Here is a 23,785-nt window from a genome sequence, read left to right as displayed (position 1 = left end):
ACATTTTATTAGTGGCTTTCTTAAGACAGTGTTATTTGTTAAGAAACTGAGCGAAGGGTAAAAGCAGAGGAAGCATAGTATAGCAAAGATATTGAGTACATGTAGGTATAAGAGAATATCATAATGTCGTATCATGAGAGGATTTCCTTCTTTTATAATACAAAATCCATTTCCATAAAGTTGTTGATGACTCCATCAAGTAAAGTTTATTCCAATTTCAAATTCAATCATGAGTGTATGTGTCAGCATCATTATATGGGCAAACATTCCTGAACTTATTGATTGGGTTAAACTTTATAGATTGGAAGGTTGGAACATTTTAAACCCAATAAAGGTAACCTGCTGTGTAATATATCAATATTTTCTATAAGGACCAATTTAAATTTCATCAGTAAGTAGCCCATTAAGCAACTGAAAAGAAAGTAAGGGAAAAATGTCTTCTTCCACTACTCTAAACACATAGAAATTATATACCATGTATTTAAAAATAAATACTTTGGCTCAACACCATGTATACAAATATCTGTAGACCAGAAAGCACAGGAAACTTCAATGATGAGTGAGATATGAGCCTGTGATCTACTAAGCTCTGGGAATGGAACAAAATGTTGAGCCCTTGATAGAAACATCCCTGGGGAATAATGAACAAACATGTTCAGTAAGTGTCAGTAACAGATTACCTTTGAAAAATAGGAAATCTATATGTGATTCCTTCCCATAACTGGAAGCTAAGTTAAATCTCTTAATACCATCTTGGTTTATCTCCATAACCAGTCCTCATGCCTTCCTCATTTGCTTGATGAAAAACAGGATCAAACCATCAGTGCCAAAACTCTGATACACTAATGTAAGATCTGTGAATATTAGGAATTTTGGCCATTGAAACTACAAAACCAATTGACACAGAGAGAGGGCTTATTCAATAAAGAGAAAACAAAGTACACCAATATGAAATGAGCTCTTAAATAAATAGGGGTATATTAAATGTAGGGGAATCCGAATCTCAATAATAAAACACAGTCAAGAGACTCAATAAACATAAAAGATAAGACCCACAAAAAAAATATTGTGTGCAAAGGGAAAATAAATCATAGTGTAAGACATAAACTTTAAAATAAGCATGCTTAAAATACCCACTAGTTATTAAGTAAGTACATCCATAAAATCAGAGCAAGAAACAAATAAAACAAAACATAAGTGGCTACTAATCTGCACAGGAAAAATGAAGAGGAAACAAATAAGAAGACTTGAAAATAAAATTTACTTTATCAAAAATGTTGCAAAATTCTTCAATGAATGGCATATATACAAACATAGACAAAACTGAATTCGGAATTAGCATATAGATGTTAGAACTTTAAAAATGTTCAAAATACCACTTAGAAAGAAAAAAGATGAAAAATATAAGAGTTGGTTTAAGAGATACACAAGCTACGTTGAGAAACTGGAAACTCTCTTCCCTCTCATTTTCCCTTTCCCAACTTGGGACCCTCAGTGGATATCAGCTATGAATGGAGAAAATTGCAGGTCTCTGACTGGAGCTGCACTCTGGTTGAACAAAATGATATCTGTGTGGATACATCTAATAAAATCTGTATTATACCAACATCTACTAGGAATTTCAGAAAGAAAAAACAAAATAAACAGGAGAAAATCAACATCAAAATAGAAAATTATTAAGAAGTTGGTAAATTGAGGAAATTTATAAGTCGCACCAATTTCTGAAAGGGATACATTTTTTAAACCTTTATCTGATCATATTGTTGTGAAATTGGAAAATCAAGAAGAAAACATTTTTAGATGCCAGGGAGAGAAACATACAAAGCATTAATAATCAGAGTAAAAACAGACTTCTCATAAAAACCATAAAAGCCAGCAGACAGTGGATTAATATTTTTCAAGGGTTGAGGAAAGTTTAATACCACTCCAGATTTTTATACTCAGATAAAGTATCATTCCTGTGTGATGACAAAATGAGGATATCTTCAGATGTACAAAGATCGAAAGTTACTTTACTATTCACAAGTGCTGAAGTACAAAGAGGGTATTTCAGCAAGGGTGAAGAAAGGCAATTTATCTGATTGGGGATTTGGGAAGAAAGAATGAAGGCTTCCTGGTTCATATGTTTCTCTCTCTTTTTGCTCTCCCTATCTCAGCAAGGGAAACTTCTTGATATGGTTTGGCTGTGTTCTCATCCAAATTTAACCTTGAATTGTAGCTCCCATAATTCCCACGTGTCATGGGAGGGACCAGGTGGGAGGTAATTGAATCATGGGGGTGGGAGATTTTTTTGTGCTGTTCTCATGATAGTGAATAAATCTCACAAGATCTGATGGGTTTATAAATGCGAGTTCCCCCGCACACGCTCTCTTGCCTGCCACCATGTAAGATGTGCCTTTGATCCTCCTTCACCTTCTGCCATGATTGTGAGGCCTCCCCAGCCATGTGCAACTGTGAGTCCATTAAACCTCTTTTTCTTTATAAATTACCCAGTCTTGGGTATGTCTTTATTAGCAGTGTGAGAATGTGAGAGGTGAAGCCAGCTGGACTTCTGGGTCAAGTGGGGACTTGGAGAATTTTTCTGTCTCACAAGAGGAATGTAAAATGCATCAATCAGCACTCTGTAGCTAGGGTTGTAAAATGCACCAATCAGCGCTCTGTGGCTAGCTAGAGCTTTGTAAAATGTGCCAATCGGTGCTCTGTAAAAATGCACTAATCAGCACTCTGTGGCTAGCTAGAGGTTTGCAAAATAGACCAATCAGCACTCTGTAAAATGGACCAATCAGCAGGACATGGGAAGGGTCAAATAAGGGAATAAAAGCTGGTTATCCCAGCCAGCAGTGGCAACCCACTTGGGTCCCCTTCTACAGGGTGGAAGCTTTGTTCTTTCCCTCTTCACAGTAAATCTTGTTGCTGCTCACTCTTTGGATCTGTGTCACCTTTAAGAGATGTAACACCATGAAGGTCCACAGCTTCATTCTTGAAGTCAGTGAGACCATGAACCCACTGGAAGGAACCAACTCTGGACACATCTTGGTGACCATGAAGGGACTATCACCAAGTGATGAGTAGCATTGGACCCCTTTCACTTGCTATTCTGTCCTATTTTTCCTTAGAATTCGGGGGCTAAACACTGGACACCTGTTGGCCATTTAAAAGAGACTAACGTGGCCACCAGACTAAAGACACAGGTGTCAGGCTTTCTGGGAAAGGGCTCTCTAACAACCCCTGACTCTTTAGAGTTGGGAGCTTTGATTTGCCTGGAACTGGCTTCCACTTTTCCTGTATTCCCAGACTGAGCCAAGGGTCGACAGAGGAAAGCCATTCAGCTCCAGGGTCCTAACAAAACATTGGTTGACCCTGCAGCCATGAGCAGAACTCTCAAAGTCACATCACCCAAGTGAGACTTGTCCATCTATCCTATCTATCCTGACCCTTGCGTCCTGGGTCGTAATGCCTGTCAGACATATTTCCTCCTGCCTTTCTTCTCTGAGGCTAGTCCCACTTCTAAACACCACTCCCTGTCTCTGGTGCTCTTCTAGTTTCTCCTATAAGAATGACTTCTAGTATAAATTTCAGGACCCCGTTCCTTTCTTTAGGCACTCAGTCTCACCAATCAGAAAGACATAATTTTTGCCCAAAGCCCTGTCAGATGGGGAGACTATCTGGAATTTTAGGATCCCTCCTCAGACTAGCAGGCCTAACAAAGATTATTCCCGAAGCTAGGATATGGGGAGTCTCAGAAATGATATCCTTCCTATCCATATGAAGAGAAGTAAGGACAAAAGGTGTCACTCTTCCAACCCTGGAGATCCCTTCCCTCCCTCAGGGTATGGCCCTCCACTCCATTTTGAAGCATATCATCTTTGTAGGACAGGAGTAAGGTCCCAATACTAACAGGAGAAAACACTTAGGACTCTAACAGGTTTTCGCGAATATGTTGGTAAGGGCCACTAAATCCGATTTTTCTCAGTCAGTCCTCTTTGTGGTCTAAGAGGAAAGGCAAGGGTGCAGGTTTTTGAGAATGCATTGGTAAGGGCCACTAAATCCGACTTTTCTCAGTCCTCTTTGTGGTCTAGGAGGAAAACTAGTGTTTCTGCTGCTGCATCGGTGAACGCAACTATTCTGATCAGCAGGGTCCAGGGACCGTGGCGGGTTCTTGGACAAGAGAGGGATCTGCTGCCGTGTCAGTGAGTACAACTATTCTGATCAGCAGGGTCCAGGGACCGTTGCAGGTTCTTGGGCAGGGCGGGGAAAAAACAAACCAAAACCACGGGTAGTTTTTTTCTTTCAGATGAGAAACGCTCAGGCAAAAACAGGCTCACCCTTGAAATGCATTCTAAGCCATTGGGACCAATGTGACCTGCAAACCCTGAAAAAGAGGCAGCTCATTTTTTTCTGCACTATGGCCTGGCCCCAATATTCTCTCTCTAATGGGAAAAAATAGCCACCAAAGGGAAGTATAAATTACAATACTATCCTGCAGCTTGACCTTTTCTGTAAGACGGAAGGCAAATGGAGTGAAATACCTTATGTTCAAGCTTTCTTTTCATTGAAGGATAATCCATAACTATGCAAAGCTTGTAATTTACATCCCACAAGAGAACCTCTCAACTTACCTCCATATCCTAGCCTCCCTACAGCTCCCCTCCCTATTGATAAGACTCCTCTAATCCCCCCCACACAGAAGGAAACAAGCAAAGAAATCTCCAAAGGACCACAAAACCCCCAGGGCTATTGGTTGTGTCCCCTTCAAACTGTAGGGGGAGGGCAATTTGGCCCAACCCGGGTACATGTCCCCTTCTCCCTCTCTGATTTAAAACAGATCAGGGTAGACCTGGGAAAAGTTTCAGATGATCCTGATAGGTACATAGATATCCTACAGGGTCTAGGGCAAATCTTTGACCTCACTGGGAGAGATGTCATGCTATTATTAGGTAAAACCCTGGCCTTTAATGAAAAGAATGTGGCTTTAGCTGCAGCCCAAGAGTTTGGACATACCTGGTATCTTAGTCAAGTAAATGATAGAATGACAGCTGAAAAAAGGGACAAATTCCCTACTGGTCAGCAAGCCGTCCCAGTATGGATCCTCACTGGTACCTTGACTCAGATCATGGGGACTGGAGTCACAAACATCTGTTGACCTGTGTTCTAGAAGGACTAAGAAGAATTAGGAAAAAGCCCATGAATTATTCAATGATGTCCACCATGACTCAGGGAAAGGAAGAAAATCCTTCTGCCTTCCTCAAGTAGCTATGGGAGGGCTTAAGAAAATATACTCCCCTGTCACCCAACTCCCTTGAGTGTCAATTGATCCTAAAAGATAAGTTTATTACCCAGTCAGCCTCAGATATCAGGAGGAAGCTCCAAAAGTGAGCTCTGGGCCCTGAACAAAATCTGGAGGCATTATTAAGCCTGACAACCTCGGTATTCTATAATAGGGACCAAGAGGAACAAACCAAAAAGGAAAAGTGAGATCAGAGAAAGGCCACAGCCATGGGGTGATGGGAGTGGAGCCAAGATGGCTGAATAGGAACAGCTCCAGTCTACAGCTCCCAGCATGAGCGACACAGAAGATGGCTGATTTTTGCATTTCCAACTGAGCCTTGAAGAGAGGAGTGGTTCTCCCGGCACACAGCTGGACATCTGAGAATGGACAGACTGCCTCCTCAAGTGGGTCCCTGACCCCCAAGTAGCCTAACTGGGAGGCACCCTCCAGTAGGGGCAGACTGACACCTCACACGGCTGGGTACTCCTCTGAGACAAAACTTCCAGAGGAACGATCAGGCAGCAACATCTGCTGTTCACCAATATCCGCTGTTCTGCAGCCTCTGCTGCTGATACCCAGGCAAACAGGGTCTGGAGTGGACCTCCAGCAAACTCCAACAGACCTGCAGCTGAGGGTCCTGACTGTTAGAAGGAAAACTAACAAACAGAAAGGACATCCACACCAAAAACCCATCTGTATGTCACCATCATCAAAGACCAAAGGTGGATAAAATCACAAAGATGGGGAAAAAACAGAGCAGAAAAACTGGAAACTCTAAAAATCTGAGTGCCTCTCCTCCTCCAAAGGAATGCAGCTCCTCACCAGCAATGGAACAAAGCTGGACGGAGAACGACTTTGACGAGTTGAGAGAAGAAGGCTTCAGACGATCAAACTACTCCAAGCTAAAGGAGGAAGTTCGAATGCATGGCAAAGAAGTTGAAACCTTGAAAAAAAATTAGACGAATGGCTAACTAGAATAACCAAAGCAGAGAAGTTCTTAAAGGACCTGATGGAGCTGAAAACCAAGGCACAAGAACTACGTGATCAATGCACAAGCCTCAGAAGCTGATTTGATCAACTGGAAAAAAGGGTATCAGTGATGGCAGATGAAATGAATGAAATGAAGTGAGAAGGGAAGTTTAGAGAAAAAAGAATAAACAGAAATGAACAAAGCCTCCAAGAAATATGGGGCTATGTGAAAAGACCAAATCTACATCTGATTGGTGTTCCTGAAAGTGATGGGGAGAATGGAGCCAAGTTGGAAAACACTCTGCAGGATATTATCCAGGAGAACTTCCCCAGTCTAGCAAGGCAGGCCAACCTTCAAATTCAGGAAATACAGAGAATGCCACAAAGATACTCCTTGAGAAGAGCCACTCCAAAACACATAATTGTCAGATTCACCAAAGATGAAATGAAGGAAAAAATGTTAAGGGCAGCCAGAGAGAAAGGTCGGGTTACCCACAAAGGGAAGCCCATCAGACTAACAGCTGATATCTCGGCAGAAACTCTACAAGCCAGAAGAGAGTGGGGGCCAATATTCAACAATCTTAAAGAAAAGACTTTTCAAACCAGAATTTCATATCCGGCCAAACTAAGCTTCATAAGTGAAGGGGAAATAAAATCCTTTACAGACAAGCAAATGCTGAGAGATTTTGTCACCACCAGGCCTGCCCTAAAAGAGCTCCTGAAGGAAGCACTAAACATGGAAAGGAACAACCGGTACCAGCCACTGCAAAAACATGCCAAATTGTAAAGCCCAATGAGGCTAGGGAGAAACTGCATCAACTAACAAGCAAAATAACCAGCTAACATCATAATGACAGGAAAAAATTCAAACATAACAATATTAACCTTAAATATAAATGGGCTAAATGCTCCAATTAAAAGACACAGACTGGCAAATTGGATAAAGAGTCAAGACCCATCAGTGTGCTGTATTCAGGAAACCCGTCTCACGTGCAGAGACACACATAGATTCAAAATAAAAGGATGGAGGAAGATCTACCAAGCAAATGGAAAACAAAAAAAGGCAGGGGTTGCAATCCTAGTCTCTGATAAAACAGACTTTAAACCAACAAAGATCAAAAGAGACAAAGAAGGCCATTACATAATGGTAAAGGGATCAACTCAACAAGAAGAGCTAACTATCCTAAATATATATGCACCCAATACAGGAGCACCCAGATTCATAAAGCAAGTCCTTAGAGACCTACAAAGAGACTTAGACTCCCACACAATAATAATGGGAGACTTTAACACCCCACTGTCAACATTAGACAGATCAGCAAGACAGAAAGTTAACAAGGATATCCAGGAATTGAACTCAGCTCTGCACCAAGTGGACCTAATAGACATCTACAGAACTCTCCACCACAAATCAACAGAATATACATTCTCCTTAGCAGCACACCACACTTATTCCAAAATTGACCACATAGTTGGAAGTAAAGCTCTCCTCAGCAAATCTAAAAGAACAGAAATTGTAACAAACTGTCTCTCAGACCACAGTGCAATCAAACTAGAACTCAGGATTAAGAAACACACTCAAAACCACTCAACTACATGGAAACAGAACAACCTGCTCCTGAATGACTACTGGGTACATAACAAAATGAAGGCAGAAGTAAAGATGTTCTTTGAAACCAATGAGAACAGAGACACAACATATCAGAATCTCTGGGACACATTCAAAGCAGTGTGTACAGGGAAATTTATGGCACTAACTGCCCACAAGAGAAAGCAGGAAAGATCTAAAACTGACACCCTAACATCACAATGAAAAGAACTAGAGAAGCAAGAGCAAACACATTCAAAAGCTAGCAGAAGGCAAGAAATAACTAAGATCAGAGCAGAACTGAAGGAAATAGAGACAAAAAACACCTTTCAAAAAATCAGTGAATACAGGAGCTGGTTTTTTGAAAAGATCAACAAAATTGATAGACCGCTAGCAGGACTAATAAAGAAGAAAAGAGAGAAGAATCAAATAGATGCAATAAAAAATGACAAAGGGGACATTACCACTGATCCCACAGAAATACAAACTACCATCAGAGAATACTATAAACACCTCTATGCAAATAAACTAGAAAATCTAGAAGAAATGGATAAATTCCTCGACACATACACCCTCCCAAGACTAAACCAGGAAGAAGTTGAATCTCTGAATAGACCAATAACAGGCTCTGAAATTGAGGCAATAATTAATAGCTTACCAACCAAAAAAAGTCCAGGACCAGATGGATTCACAGCCGAATTCTATCAGAGGTACAAAGAGGAGCTGGTACCATTCCTTCTGAAACTATTCCAATCAATAGAAAAAGAGGGAATCCTCCCTAACTCATTTTATGAGGCCAGAATCATCCTGATATCAAAGCCTGGCAGAGACACAACCAAAAAAGATAATTTTAGACCAATATCCTTGATAAACATTGATGCAAAAATCCTCAATAAAATACTGGCAAACCAAATCCAGCAGCACATCAAAAAGCTTACTCACCATGATCAAGTGAGCTTCATCCCTGGGATGCAAGGCTGCTTCAACATATGAAAATCAATAAACGTAATCCAGCATATAAACAGAACCAAAAACAAAAACCACATGATTATCTCAATAGATGCAGAAAAGGCCATTGACAAAATTCAACAACCCTTCATGCTAAAAACTCTAAATAAATTAGGTATTGATGGGATGTATCTCAAAATAATAAGAGCTATCTATGACAAACCCACAGACAATATCATACTGAATGGACAAAAACTGGAAGCATTCCCTTTGAAAGCTAGCACAAGACAGTGATGCCCTCTCTCACCACTCCTATTCAACATAGTGTTGGAAGTTCTGGCCAGGGCAATCAGGCAGGAGAAGGAAATAAAGGGTATGCAATTAGGAAAAGAGGAAGTCAAATTGTCCCTATTTGCAGATGACATGATTGTATATCTAGAAAACCTCATCGTCTCAGCCCCAAATCTCCTTAAGCTGATAAGCAACTTCAGCAAAGGCTCAGCATACAAAATCAATGTGCAAAAATCACAAGCATTCTTATACACCAATAACAGACAAACAGAAACTCCCATTCACAATTGCTTCAAAGGGAATAAAATACCTAGGAATCCAACTTACAAGGGATGTGAAGGACCTCTTCAAGGAGAACTACAAACCACTGCTCAATGAAATAAAAGAGGATACAAAGAAATGGAAGAACATTCCATGCTCATGGGTAGGAAGAATCAATATTGTGAAAATGGCCATACTGCCCAAGGTCATTTATAGATTCAATGCCATCCCCATCAAGCTACCAATGACTTTCTTCACAGAATTGGAAAAAACTACTTTAACGTTCATATGGAACCAAAAAAGAGCCCGCATTGCCAAGTCAATCCTAAGCCAAAAGAACAAAGCTGGTGGCATCACACTACCTGACTTCAAACTATACTACAAGGCTACAGTAACCAAAACATCATGGTACTGGTACCAAAACAGAGATATAGACCAATGGAACAGAACAAAGCCCTCAGAAATAATTCCGCATATCTACAACTATCTGATCTTTGACAAACCTGAGAAAAACAGGCAATGGGGAAAGGATTCCCTATTTAATAAATGATGCTGGGAAAACTGGCTAGCCATATGTAGAAAGCTGAAACTGGATCCCTTCCTTACACCTTATACAAAAATTAATTCAAGATGGATTAAAGACTTACATGTTAGACCTAAAACCATAAAAACCCTAGAAGAAAACCTAGGCAATACCATTCAGGACACAGGCATGGGCAAGGACTTCATGTCTAAAACACCAAAAGCAATGGCAACAAAAGCCAAAATTGACAAACGGGATCTAATTAAACTAAAGAGCTTCCACACAGCAAAAGAAACTACCATCAGAGTGAACAGGCAACCTACAGAATGGGAGAAAATTTTTGCAAGCTACTCATCTGACAAAGGGCTAATATCCAGAATCTACAATGAACTCAAACAAATTTACAAGAAAAGAACAAACAATCCCATCAAAAAGTGGGTGAAGGATATGAACAGACACTTCTCAATAGAAGACATTTATGCAGCCAAAAGACACACTTGAAAAAATGCTCATCATCACTGGCCATCAGAGAAATGCAAAAATCAAAACCACAATGAGATACCATCTCACACCAGTTAGAATGGCGATCATTAAAAAGTCAGGAAACAACAGGTGCTGGAGAGGATGTGGAGAAATAGGAACACTTTTACACTGTTGGTGGGACTGTAAACTTGCTCAACCATTGTGGAAGTCAGTGTGGTTATTCCTCAGGGACACTGAACTAGAAATACCATTTGACCCAGCCATCCCATTACTGGGTATATATCCAAAGGATTATAAATCATGCTGCTATAAAGACGCATGCACACGTATGTTTATTGTGGCACTATTCACAATAGCAAAGACTTGGAACCAACCCAAATGTCCAACAATGATAGACTGGATTAAGAAAATGTGGCACATATACACCATGGAATACTATGCAGCCATAAAAAAATGATGAGTTCATGTCGTTTGTAGGGACTTGGATGAAGCTGGAAACCATCATTCTCAGCAAACTATCACAAGGACAAAAAACCGAACACTGCATGTTCTCACTCATAGGTGGGAATTGAACAATGAGAACACATGGACACAGGAAGGGGAACATCACACACCAGGGCCTGTTGTGGGGTGGGGGGAAGGGGGAGGGATAGCATTAGGAGATATACCTAATGTTAAATGATGAGTTAATGGGTGCAGCACACCAACATGGCACATGTATACATATGTAACGAACCTGCACTTTGTGCACATGTACCCTAAAACTTAAAGTATAATAAAATAAAATAAAATAAAATTTTTAAAAATCAAAAAAAGAAAAATACATAAATCAACACTGGGGGAAATATAAGTTCTGAAAATGAACTTATACCAGAATACATAGAGAATAAAAAGTCATAAGTAATTAATGAAAATAGATAAACAGCATAATTTTTTAAATGTCAAAACATTGACCAAATACTTTGCAAAGAAAGACATACATATGCCCAATATTCCCATTAAAAAAGTTTTCAACATTATTCTCCAAGGAAAAAAAAATTAAAACAACAATGATAATGTGATTTTAGAATGTCTAAAATTTAAAGGACTGCCAACACTAAATGCTGGCTAGAATGTGGAGCAAATGAACTCTAATACACTGATGATAAATGTGGAAAGCAATATGATGGTTCTTATAAAATTAAAAATCCTTCAATTCTATGATCCAGAAATTTGACTCCTAAGTATTTAGCCAGGACAAACGTTTTTCAACAGAACAGATCAGTAATTTCAGTATACTCATACAATGAAATACTGTTCAGCAGTGAAAAGAGTGAAATACAGATACACCCAACAATGTGGATAAATCTAATGAGAGAATCCAGACAACAAAGGAGTGCATGCTGTATGACTCAATCTGCATGAAGTTCAGTAGCAATCAAAGCTAACCTATAATTTCAAAGAAAAGAAAGAAAGAAAGACGTGTTGTGTTTCAGGGCAGGTATTTGCGAGCTAGGGACACAGGGAAACTTTCTGGGGGCAATGAAATATTGGTAAAGATGTAGATTACATGAATTCATGCATTTGTCAAATCTAAATGAAACGTATACTGCATTTCACAGTATGAAAACTACACTTCAATTTTTTAAGTTAAAAAGTATATAGACTTTGTTTTTCTAATTTAGCTATAATTTTTCATTAAAAATTAAGTACTATAAAAGCAACACTTAAAAAAATTGTTTTAAATGTTTTCATTTTCCTTTGTGTATGTACCTAGTAATGGGATTGCTGGGTCAAATGGTATTTCTGAGACACATGCACATGTATGTTTATTGCAACACTATTTACAAGAGCAAAGACTTGGAACCAACCCAAATGCCCATCAATGATAGACTAGACAAAGAAAATGTGGCACATATACACCATGGAATACTATGCAGCCATAGAAAAAGAATAAGTTCATGTCCTTTGAAGGGACATGGATGAAGCTGGAAACCATCATCCTCAGCAAACTAACACAGGAACAAAATCAAACACCTCATATTCTCACTCATAGGTGGGAGTTGAACAATGAGAACACTTGGACACAGGGAGGTGAACATCACAAACCGGGGCCTGTCGAAGGGTTGAGGGAAAGGAGAGGGAGAGCATTAGGATAAATACCTAATGCATGCAGAGCTTAAAACCTAGACGACAGGTTGATAGGTGCAGCAAACCAGCATGGCACATGTATACCTATGTAACAAACCTACATGATCAGCACATGTATCCCAGAACTTAACGTAAAATAAAATAAAATAAAATGCTATCTATCTATATATAGCATTTTTCAAGGCTGTTTATTAAAAGCTATATACACACATGCAAAAAATGCTCTCATTTTCTCATATATTTGTATTATTTTAGATTACATTTGACATGCTAACCTTAAAATATCATACAAGTTAACATGTTCTATGGTTCATTCCACTATACCATTCATGCTGGATGAGATTCATCACACAGAAGTGTGGCCACACCAGAACTGGTCTATATTCAACAACATGAGAGGGAAGATTGCTGGGTCAGTGGTATGGCAATGTCAAATGGCTCTAAAAGTTTTGAAACTTATTCTCAATTTTTATGCATATCTTTTGTGAAACCAGCAACAAACATTTCCCGGATTACACTGATCCTTATGCTACCTTTTGAGTAGCAGAGTTTTAGTTGAGATCCTCATTGGAAAGTAAATGGAGAAAATATATTCTTAGAAAAGAGGAGGCTTAAGCATATGTTAGACTTCTCAATGTTATTTGGGGAAAATGCTTAATTTTGTGGTATTCTTATTAGGACAAATTCTAGGATCAGTTTCTTTTATAGAGAAAATAAAATGAATGTACATGAAACCTTCTAATTCTACTCTAAACACGTTCCAATAACAGGAAAAAATTAAACTTTATGTAACCACCAGAGTCAAAAATAATATTAAAATTCCTGAAAACCAGAAATAGAATTGAAACCACAGTGATTACTGATGACTAAATGTAGAAGACTATGGAATATTGAAAACAGAAATAGTCAGTGGAGATAAGGATTTCAATCCCAGTCAAGAATGAGGAGTTAACATGCCCAGTAGGGACAGGAGACAGGAACTAGGTTCCCCACAGGCAATAGAGACATACTTATAATCTGACTGATAGAAGCTAGTAGAAGCTGGTGATGATAGAAGCTGAAAGTACCATGACTACTTAGTTGGGATGTATCCAGAAATAATGCGCTTGCTCATGGCAAAGGCAGCAAAGCAAATGCACACAAATGAATAATAATTAAGCCAAGCCATACGCTTCGTGGGACCTTAAATTATAAATAGGAACATAATATTACATTATAAATATAATATCCATCAGAACAAGGACTCCTAATACAAAAGTACATAACAGGGAGGGGATCTCTCCGTGGACTCCAGATGGTGGTTGTCTGTGATTGTCACATGAAGAGTTGCCCATAACTTTGTTCCAGTTTATTAACCCAGGAAATTTCTCTGAAATATGATTTTAGTTGGATTTGGCTTGAGAAAAGCCACTAGGGAAATTTCTTCCCTTTGGAGACTCATTAGTTAAAAGAGACATCATATAGGGCACAAAATTATGTGGATAAATCAGGCTATATCAGAGAATCGCCTCTGAGTAAAAAGAAGAATGCAGACACAGAGCCTGGTCTTCCCATGCAGGAGACTGGTTTAGGATAACTGCGTGGTATTCTTTTTTTCTCTCTCTCTCTCTTTTTTATTATTATTATACTTTAAATTTTAGGGTACCTGTGCACAATGTGCAGGTTAGTTACATATGTATACATGTGCCATGCTGGTGCACATATACACCATGGAATACTATGCAGCCATAAAAAATGATGAGTTCATGTCCTTTGTAGGGACATGGATGAAATTGGAAATCATCATTCTCAGTAAACTATCTCAAGAACAAAAAACCAAACACTGCATATTCTCACTCATAGGTGGGAATTGAACAATGAGAACACATGGACACAGGAAGGGGTATTCTTACTTTCTTGGTATCCTTCTTTCTTTTGCTGTATCCCAAGCACAGCTTTCTAAAAACTTCCCTCTTTTCCTGAACACCAGCCTACTCTTTCCTTTTTTGTTTGTTGTTTGTTTGTTTGTTGTTGTTTGTTTGCTTTTTTTTTTTTTTTGAAACCAAGTCTCGCTCTGTTGCCAGGCCGAAGTGCAGTGGCACAATCTCAGCTCACTGCGACCTCCGCCTCTGGGGTTCAAGAGATTCTCCTGCCTCAGCCTCAGAGTAGCTGGGACTACAGGTGCGCGCCACCACGCCCAGCTAAGTTTTGTGTTTTTAATAGAGACGGGGTTTCACGATGTTGGCCAGCATGGTCTCGATTTCTTGACCTCATGATCCTCTTGCCTCGGCCTCCCAAAGTGCTGGGATTACAGGCGTGAGCCACCGCGCCTGGCTTTTGTTGTTGTTGTTGTTGTTGCTCTGTTCACCCACGCTGGAGTGCACTGGCCCAGTCTCGCCTCACTGCAGCCTCCTACTCCTGAGTTCAAGCGATTCTCCTGCCTCAGTCTCCCAGGTAGCTGGGATTACAGGCACCTGCCACCACGCCCGGCTAATTTTTGTATTTTTAGTAGAGACGGGGTTTCACCATGTTGGCCAGGCCGGTATCAAACTCCTGACCTCAGGTGATCCGCTTGCCTCAGCCTCCCAAAGTGCTGGGATACAGGCGTGAGCCACCGCGCCCGGCTGTCTTTCTCATTCCTATGTAGATGTTTCAAGGTCATTACCTTCTGTTCACTTGTTAAAATATTTCTAGAAGATTTTACACTTCAAGAGTCCATGTATTCTTATCGCATTTTGTCCCTTAAGAACATGATATATAGGGCAGGAAAGCATTCTGAACGAGTTCCCTTAATCATCTATGGCAGAAACTTTTAGCATTTCTGAAAAAAAGTTTGCTGGTATAAATTTTCTTTGATGACTGATGAAATGAAATGAATTGCAAAGAGGTAAGGAACCATCTTCAGACGCTTTACTGTTTAACAACTAATTGGCTCTTCTATTTCCTGACTGATATTAACTTATACTGTTTAATACTTTATAGCAAGGGTAAGCAAGTTAGACCTAAAGTTAAAATCCAGCCTCCTTTTTACAGCCATTTAACAAAGAATGTGTTTTACATTTTTAAGAAAAAATGAGAGACAGGAGGGAGGAAGAGAAGAGAGGGAGGAAGGGAGGCAGGCAAATTATGTTCAAACAACTGATTTGGCCCATGATGCCTAAAATTTTACAATCTGGCCCTTTATAACAAAAGTTTGCCAATCCCTGCTTTCAACTGTAGGGAGCACATAAAGGTCTGTTGAAAAAGAATTGAATAACTCAAATAACATAATGGATTGGGTATCTACACTTCCCAGATGAAGAAAATGAAGCTTTGATTGTGGCTTACCCAACAGAGCCCAAACTCAGGTCTTCATTTGCTAGATTCAATATGCTTCAGCTTAAATCTCAACTCCACCACTGACCAGCTGCTTGATCTCGGACTAGTTACCTAATCTTTTGGGACCTCAGCTCTTTATTTGCAAGAAAGGCATTAAAATATTGCCTGTCCCATGGTGTTGCTGTGAAGTGTAACTGAATTAACACATAAAGTTAGCTTAGATACTGCCTAAATATCACGATGTAACTTATTATTATATTCGAAATGCTTTTTACAGCATCTAAAGAGGCTTTTATGAAATGCTAGTTGAACTGTGTGAAAAAACATTTCATACAGAAATAAATTTTTTTAAAAGAGTTAAATTTATACATATTTCTCATGTATAATACATAATTCTCAGAGGCTTTTAATGCTAATATCATTGTGGATCACAAAGAGATACAATTTTTAGTGTTTCCCAAATGTGCTTGACTATGGATATATGCATCTTTGTACCTACTTATGTTTTTATGCGTTACTCTGTTTATCTATGGATCTATCCATTCATCTATCTATCTATCTGTCTATCTATGTATCTATGTATCTATCTATGTATCTATCTATCTATCTATCTATCTATCTATCTATCTATCTATCTATGTATTGTTGTATTTGGGAGAAGGAGTATTTTATATCTATTTTTCTAAAAAGATAATTTTAAAAACCTTCATTTAGAAGATTTTTTTCCCAGATTTCATTAAATGTCAGATCTCCTTTATATGATTGGGGACACGGCCTTTTTTTTTTTTTTTTTTTTTTTTTTTTTGAGACAGAGTCTCGCTCTGTCACCCAGGTTGGAGTGAAGTGGTACAATATCGGCTCACTGCAACCTCTGTCTCCCAGGTTCAAGCGATTCTCATGCCTCAGCCTTCTGAGTAGCTGGGATTAAAGGCACATGCCACCACCACACCCAGCTAATTTTTGTATTTTTAGTAGATATGGGGTTTTACCATGTTGGCCAGGCTGGTCTCAAACTCCTGACCTTGTGATCTGCCCGCCTCGGCCTCCCAAAGTGCTGGGATTACAGGTGTGAGCCATCATCCCTGGCCAACAAAGACTCTTTTTAATATAATTTTATTTCATATTCCCCCACAGAGCTGAGAATATGATTTCAGCATGTAAAATGCTCAATAAAGGCCGGCTAGCTTCCTTGCTTATCTGCTTGCTCACATGTCAGCAATTAGCCTGATGCAGGGCTAACCATCTTGTAATTGAGAAACATGCACAGTTCTACAGTAGTTCATAGGAGGAACACCTTATCCTGAAGGTGAGAGGAAAATGAGAATTAGGGTTGCTTTCTAGATAACTGATTTTTGAGCTGAATCCTGAGCTGCAAGCTGCAGAAATTAGCTAAGAAAATGAAAGAATGAAAAGGTTGTCAGGCTGAGGGAGTTTCCATGATTTCAAGGAGATAAGATAGTATTCAAGTGATTGGAGAGGGTAAGGGAGTGGGAAGGGGTGAGCCCCTATTAAAATCTAAACATACTAAGCGAAATAAGTCAGTCACAAAAAGATAAAAACTGTATTATTTCACTTATATGAGGACCCCAAAATAGTCAAAATTATAGAGACAGAGAGTAGAACAGTGATTGCCAGAGGCTGGGGATAGGGAGAAATGGTAGTCGTTGTTTAACAGTTTAGAGATTCAGTTTTGCAAGATGAAAAGAGTTCTGGAGACAGACGGTAGTGAGGTGATGGTTGCACAAGAATATAAATGTACTTAACACTGCTGAACTGCACTTAAAATGATTAAGATGGTAAATTTTATGTTACGTGTGTTTTGCAATAAAAAACATGTTCTCACTCATAGATGGGAATTGAACAATGAGAACACATGGACACAGGAAGGGGAACATCACACTCTGGGGACTGTTGTCGGGTGGCGGGAGTGGGGAGGGATAGCATTAGGAGATATACCTAATGCTAAATGACGAGTTAATGGGTGCAGCACACCAGCATGGCACATGTATACATATGTAACTAACCTGCACATTGTGCACATGTACCCTAAAACTTAAAGTATAATAATAATAACAATAAAAAAACGTTTTGGGAAAGAAAAGCTGGGCACAGCACAGGGCACTTTCCGTATATAGTTTTTTTTACTAATATTCACACTAGTTCTGCAAGATAGCTAAGAAAACTGCTTTGTAAGCTTTATTTACTAAGTAAATTTCACAAAGTCAGACACCTGGCATGGGGCAGCGTCAGGATTAAACGCAGGTGGGAAGACTTTAAAGCCTGTGTGTTTTCTTGTTGGAATGCATAGCAAGAAATTCCTTCACAGTGCCAGTGCCTTTAGAGGGACACTGAGGCAGGAGATATTTTTGGAGGCTTCTCAACTCTCAGTTCATAGGAGATTGCCTCCCTCTCCTACAAATTTAGACCCAGACAAAGTTTGGGTATTTGTTTCAGACACTGCAACAGAATTGTTCAACTAATATGTCTTTTCTGCGCATATTTTTGCAATGTCTATGACTAAATTGCAAAGCAATTGATATATATTAAAAGTGCAAAATCCAAGAACCAAAGATTGCAAGGTGGATTCCACCTTCTAATAATTAAGCTTGCTGGAATGAGGTCTTAGTTTTGTCCTTAACTATACATAAGTCTTCTATTACCTTTATGATTTCTCTTTTTGAGAATATAAATTTTGATCATCCAAAATAAACTTCAGTTATAGTAACAGGAAAATGATGTCAAAACAAATATTAGCCCATTATTCCAAAGCCGTGGTTATTTGAAAAACAGTAAGAGCTGACATTTAGTGGATGTTTATAGGCACTAGCTTTAAGTGCCTTTTATTTGTTTTCATCATATCATCACAGAAACCCTATTGGCAAGTACATTTATTATTCCCATATTATAGGTGAGAAAAATTGAAGTATAAAGATTTTATGTAAAGTGTCCAAGATTACTTAGAACACAAGTAGTCTGATGGCAAAGAGCTCTGAACCACTCTGTTTTGCTATCTTGACTTTACTGTGTATTTAAGACTCATATATTCATGGGTATTTTTGTTTTATGGAACTGTCTCTCTATTCCTACACTTATTTTTCATTTCTGATGCAATTATAATACATTATGTATTTATGAAATATTATAATTTATGCAATATTTTAATTTTTAGTACAAGTTTCACTTTTGTTCTCTTTTAAACATCTTTCTTAGCATTTTAATGGTTTTTAACATCTACTTTAACATCTTATTCTCATATAGCATGTAAATGAGAATATATCTAAATATTCTTAACATCTACTTATTCTCAATTGATTATTCTTCCAAATAAACTTTAAAATCACATTATAAAGTACATGTGCATGCACATACACAAATTCTCTTGAAATTCTTATCAGATTTTCAGCAAAATTGTGTGTTATTTTGAAGACACATAATATTCTTAAAATATTAAGTTTTACCATCAAAAAGCTTTAACAATTGCCTTAAATTTGTATCAGTTATTACATGTTACATTTATTGATATTTTATATTTGTATGACTTTTGGTATTATAATTTTCTAACTAGTTATTGTCGATATGGGGAAAACTATTGTGTTTTACATATAGTAAAAGCCCTTTTATCCAAAGTAGCCAGTGTTTGATCAATTAATTGAAAAGTCAGTTGCAAGGAAATTAATTTTTTAAATGTATACATTATAAAAATTTAACTTAAAACATATAAATGAACATTTTTACCCCTAACCCTCTGATGTATGATCAAGCCTTTTTGTGTATGTGTTTTGTGTGGGATGATTATTGCAAACTGAAGTTTTCTTATGTGAATCACATTCCCAAATCATTGTCTACAATTTGCAATATCAGTGTCTTTAAGGATTCTTGTGAAACAAAATGCATGCTACATTATCCAAGATTTTTATGATCTTTTCCCTCAAACATATATAGTAGCTCTGCCCATCTTAGCTAATTCATCAGTAAGTTATTGTTTGTTTGCAATTCATTTTTATCAAATAATTTCAAAATATTTACATTGATATCCATTGAAAGAATCCTCTTTCACATTCATGGTTCAATAGTGTATACAACGTTTCATGCACTATTAACTTTTGCAATATTAAGTGTACTTGGTTTATTGACAGTTGGAAACAAACACAGTTGACTTCACAAGCAAAAACCTCAAATGGTGGGAGTAGAAGTGTTCAGATGTACTGGAGTGAAATCTTGCTTAGAACTGGGTGTCCTATGGATACCCTCCATAGAGGGAAAGAGAACAAAGTGACTAAATGGAAATTAGTTAATTATTGGTCATCTTAAGGAATTTCCATATTAGTTCTAACAATTTCTTAGTTGTCTTGAGGTTTTCATAGGGACAGTCAGATATCTATCATCTTTATTGGTTGGAGGACATGGCTTATTTCACTTTGTAGAACTTTCTGAAAAAACGTTGAATAAAAGAATAATAGGTTTTCCATGGTGCTATTTTTTGCTTCTTAAAAACATTCTTTTGCTTCTTGAATCAATCTAAACATCTTTTTATAGGAGATATATGCCTATCAACATTTATTGTAATAATTGATATGTTTTATTCTGCTTCCAAAAACTTTTTAAAAAATATTTTTGTTCTATATAATTTCTTACCTATTTTTGTTTGCTTTTTTTCTTTTGAACAATAGTTTCATTCTTTCATTTTTTTCTTATTTTGAGGGAAAAGATAGATGATAGACACAATGCATATTTGAAAAAGTACATTCTATTTGTACTTACTATTAGAGTAATTAATATTAAAAGGTAAAGAATATAAGTAGAATAAACTTTTCTACAATTATTCACATCTAAGTGATATTATAGTTTATACTGAATCATTTCTTAAACAGTTTGAGGAAATTAGCACAATATTACCTATCTTCTCCCCTATCCGCTTTTCATACTTTTCAAAATCAGTTGAGATATTAGATCCAGATTACTTTTTTTTTTTTTTTTGAGATGGAGTCTGGCTCTGTCGCCAGGCTGGAGTGCAGTGGCGTGATCTCAACTCACTGGAACCTCTGCCTCCCGAGGTCAAGTGATTCTTCTGCCTCAGCCTCCCAAGTAGCTGGAACTACAGGCGCATGCCACCACATCCAGCTAATTTTTGTATTTTTAGTAGAGATGGGGTTTAAAAACTGTTTCCCATAATGCATTTTTCAAGAACTATACTTGAAATTTTTGCTCTTTATAAAACAATATTTGAAATAATTACTTAGATATAACTGTGTTTTACTATGCTTTAATTCTCTCCACTTTTCTATTACAAATACCCAATATTGACTTTTAGTTTTGATGTTTTTAACTAACTAAAATTTTTAGTTGTTTTCAGCATAGATATGAAGGACAGAATTCCAGAGCATTGGCAAATCTAAAAAATTCCGACAATTTTATTGAGCATAGGATTCATTGATCAGAATGCGTTTTTCTTAAAACATCACATCCTGGGTTTTTATGCCACAAAATAGATATTTTAGATAAAAATTTGCCTGAAAGTAATTTTTTAGAAAGCAGAGTTTTTTTTTCTGCTATGGAATTTTTAGTTTCCTCATCATCTTTCCTTATTTCAGCTAGCTTCACTCTCGTGACTGCCTATCAAGCAACTAAATGCCTTTACGTGTCAATCTATTTGATTTCCGAACACAGTTGAAGTCTTACAGAAAATACTTCAATAAATAAACATAAATAACATACGTCAGAATAAAATTGCAATAAAGTTGTATTCCCAGTCCTCTATAAGACCAAAACACTGGGATTAATAAGAATGATTGAATCATCTAATATTTTATCTATAGACGTTTACCGTTATACAATTATGAAACTGTAGCAGAAACAGAGACCTAACTCATAAATCTATGTTTATTACATTTATATTTTATTGTGTATATTTAAGGTGTACAACATGATATTTTGATATACATATACATAGTGAATTATGTAGTATATTCAAGCAAATTAGCATATCTATCACCTCACATAGTTGGCACTTTTTTATGGTAGGAGCAACTAAAATCTACTCTCTTCACAAATTTTCAGTGCATACTACAGTATTAACTATAATCCTCATGCTATATATGCATTAGATCCTGCACTTATTCATCCTACACAGCTGCAAGTTTATACCTTTGGACTTACCTATCCTATCTCCTCTCCCTCTCTCCCCTAGTAACCACTGTTCTACTATCTTAAACTTATATTTTAAAGTAAACTTATATTTTAAAGTGTAATGTAGAAACACTTTAGAAATCTGTTTCCTTCTCTTCAAGAAAATACACATGAAGATTTTGGAGGAAAATAATTACCTATGTTTAATTACAATTAGAGTATCAGGTTGGGTGCAGTGACTCATACCTGTAATCCCTGCACTCCAGGAGGCTGAGGCTGGAGGATAGCTTGAGCCCAGGGGTTTGAGACCAACCTGAGCAAGAAAGAAAGACTCCATCTCTACAAAAAATATAAACATTAACTGGAATAGTGGAGTGGGCCTGTAGTTCTAGCTACTCAGGAGGCTGAGGTGGGGGAATCACCTGAGCTTGGGAAGTAGAGGCTGCAGTGAACTGTGATCACGCCACTGCACTCCAGCCTGGGTAACAATGTGAAACCCTGTCTCAAAAAAAAAAAAAAAAAAAAGGGAATCTCAATGACAATTAGGTAATTCCCACCTCAGAAACAAAGTCCTCCCTCTTTATTTTACTCAGGCAATAAAGCAACTCAGCCAAGGACGGCTCAGTGCTTTTGCACAAGGCATGCTTGCGTGGTAACCTGTCTTCAACCAGTCTGGCCCCACTGAGTTTGTGTTCCGTGTGTTCACCACAGTCCCTGAATTTCAGGTTCTTCTCTTCCTTCTCTTCCTCCTCTTCTACTTGATGATCCTCTGTGGCAACACAGCCATCATCTGGGTTGTGTGCACACACAGCGTTCTCTGAACCCCAGTGTATTTCTTCTTGTCCAACCTGTCCTTTGTAGAGATCTGCTACACCACCGTTGTGGTGCCCTTGATGCTTTCCAACATTTTTGGGGCCCAGAAGCCCATTCCATTGGCTGGATGTGGGGCCCAAATGTTCTTCTTTCTCACACTTGGTGGTGCTGACTGTTTCCTCTTGGCGATCATGGCCTATGACCGCTATGTGGCCATCTGCCACCCTTTGCACTACCCCTCATCATGACCTGCAATCTGTGCGTGCAGATGCTGGGCGGCGCCGTGGGCCTGGCCCTCTTCCTCTCCCTGCAGCTCACCGCCTTAATCTTCACCTTGCCCTTCTGCGGCCACCGCCAGGAAATTAACCACTTCCTCTGCAATGTACCTCCCATCCAGCGCCTGGCCTGCGCTGCCATCCGTGTTCACCAGGCTGTCCTCTATGTCGTGAGCATCCTCGTGCTGACCGTCCCCTTCTTACTCATCTGCGTCTCCTACGTGTTCATCACCTGTGCCATCCTGAGCATCCATTCTGCTGAGGGCCGCCGCCAGGCCTTCTCCACCTGCTCCTCCCACCTCACCGTGGTCCTGCTGCAGTATGGCTGCTGTGCCTTGGCATACTTGCGTCCCCAGTCCAGCTCCTCTGCAGATGAGGACCGCCAGTTTACCCTTGTTTACACCTTTATCACACCATTACTCAACCCTTTGATTTACACCCTTAGGAACAAGGATGTCAAAGGTGCCCTTGAAAAAAGTGCTCAGTACCAAAGGGACACCTGAGTCCTTCTGAAGGCTCCGAGAGACTGAAAGGGGCACCTGGGCATGGGACAATGGTAAAACTCTTCCATCCAAATGCTAGATTTGCCTTTATTGTATCGGAATTTGGACTTTCATTAATTCTCTGTGCCTGATGTACTTAGTTGCTACAGATCATTCTCATTTTTAAAAAAGGTCTCCCAAAACCTTAAAACTCCAAAAAGTGTAGACTGCTATCATTCATTTAACTCCAAATTTATAATTTTACCTTTCCTCTAAAGCAATATAAAGGGAAAATTTTATTTTAAGAAATTGGCTCATGTGACTGTGGGG

At 38.4% G+C, this 23,785-nt stretch overlaps 1 protein-coding gene across 1 annotated transcript; it reads left to right on the top strand.

Annotated features, from left to right (window-relative positions):
• Positions 1–3,937: 3,937 nt before the first annotated feature.
• LOC100968198 (olfactory receptor 10Q1) lies at positions 3,938–23,476 on the top strand. The gene is given in 3 exon segments (XM_055095147.1): positions 3,938–3,943; positions 22,479–22,932; positions 22,935–23,476. Coding segments are annotated over 3 exon segments (1,002 nt in total).
• The last annotated feature ends 309 nt before the right edge of the window (positions 23,477–23,785 follow it).

Source organism: Pan paniscus, chromosome 9 (assembly GCF_029289425.2).
Source record: "Pan paniscus chromosome 9, NHGRI_mPanPan1-v2.0_pri, whole genome shotgun sequence".
Classification (NCBI taxonomy): domain Eukaryota; kingdom Metazoa; phylum Chordata; class Mammalia; order Primates; family Hominidae; genus Pan; species Pan paniscus.
Note: the sequence above shows the minus strand (reverse complement) of the source record. Positions and strands in the feature narration are given on the sequence as shown.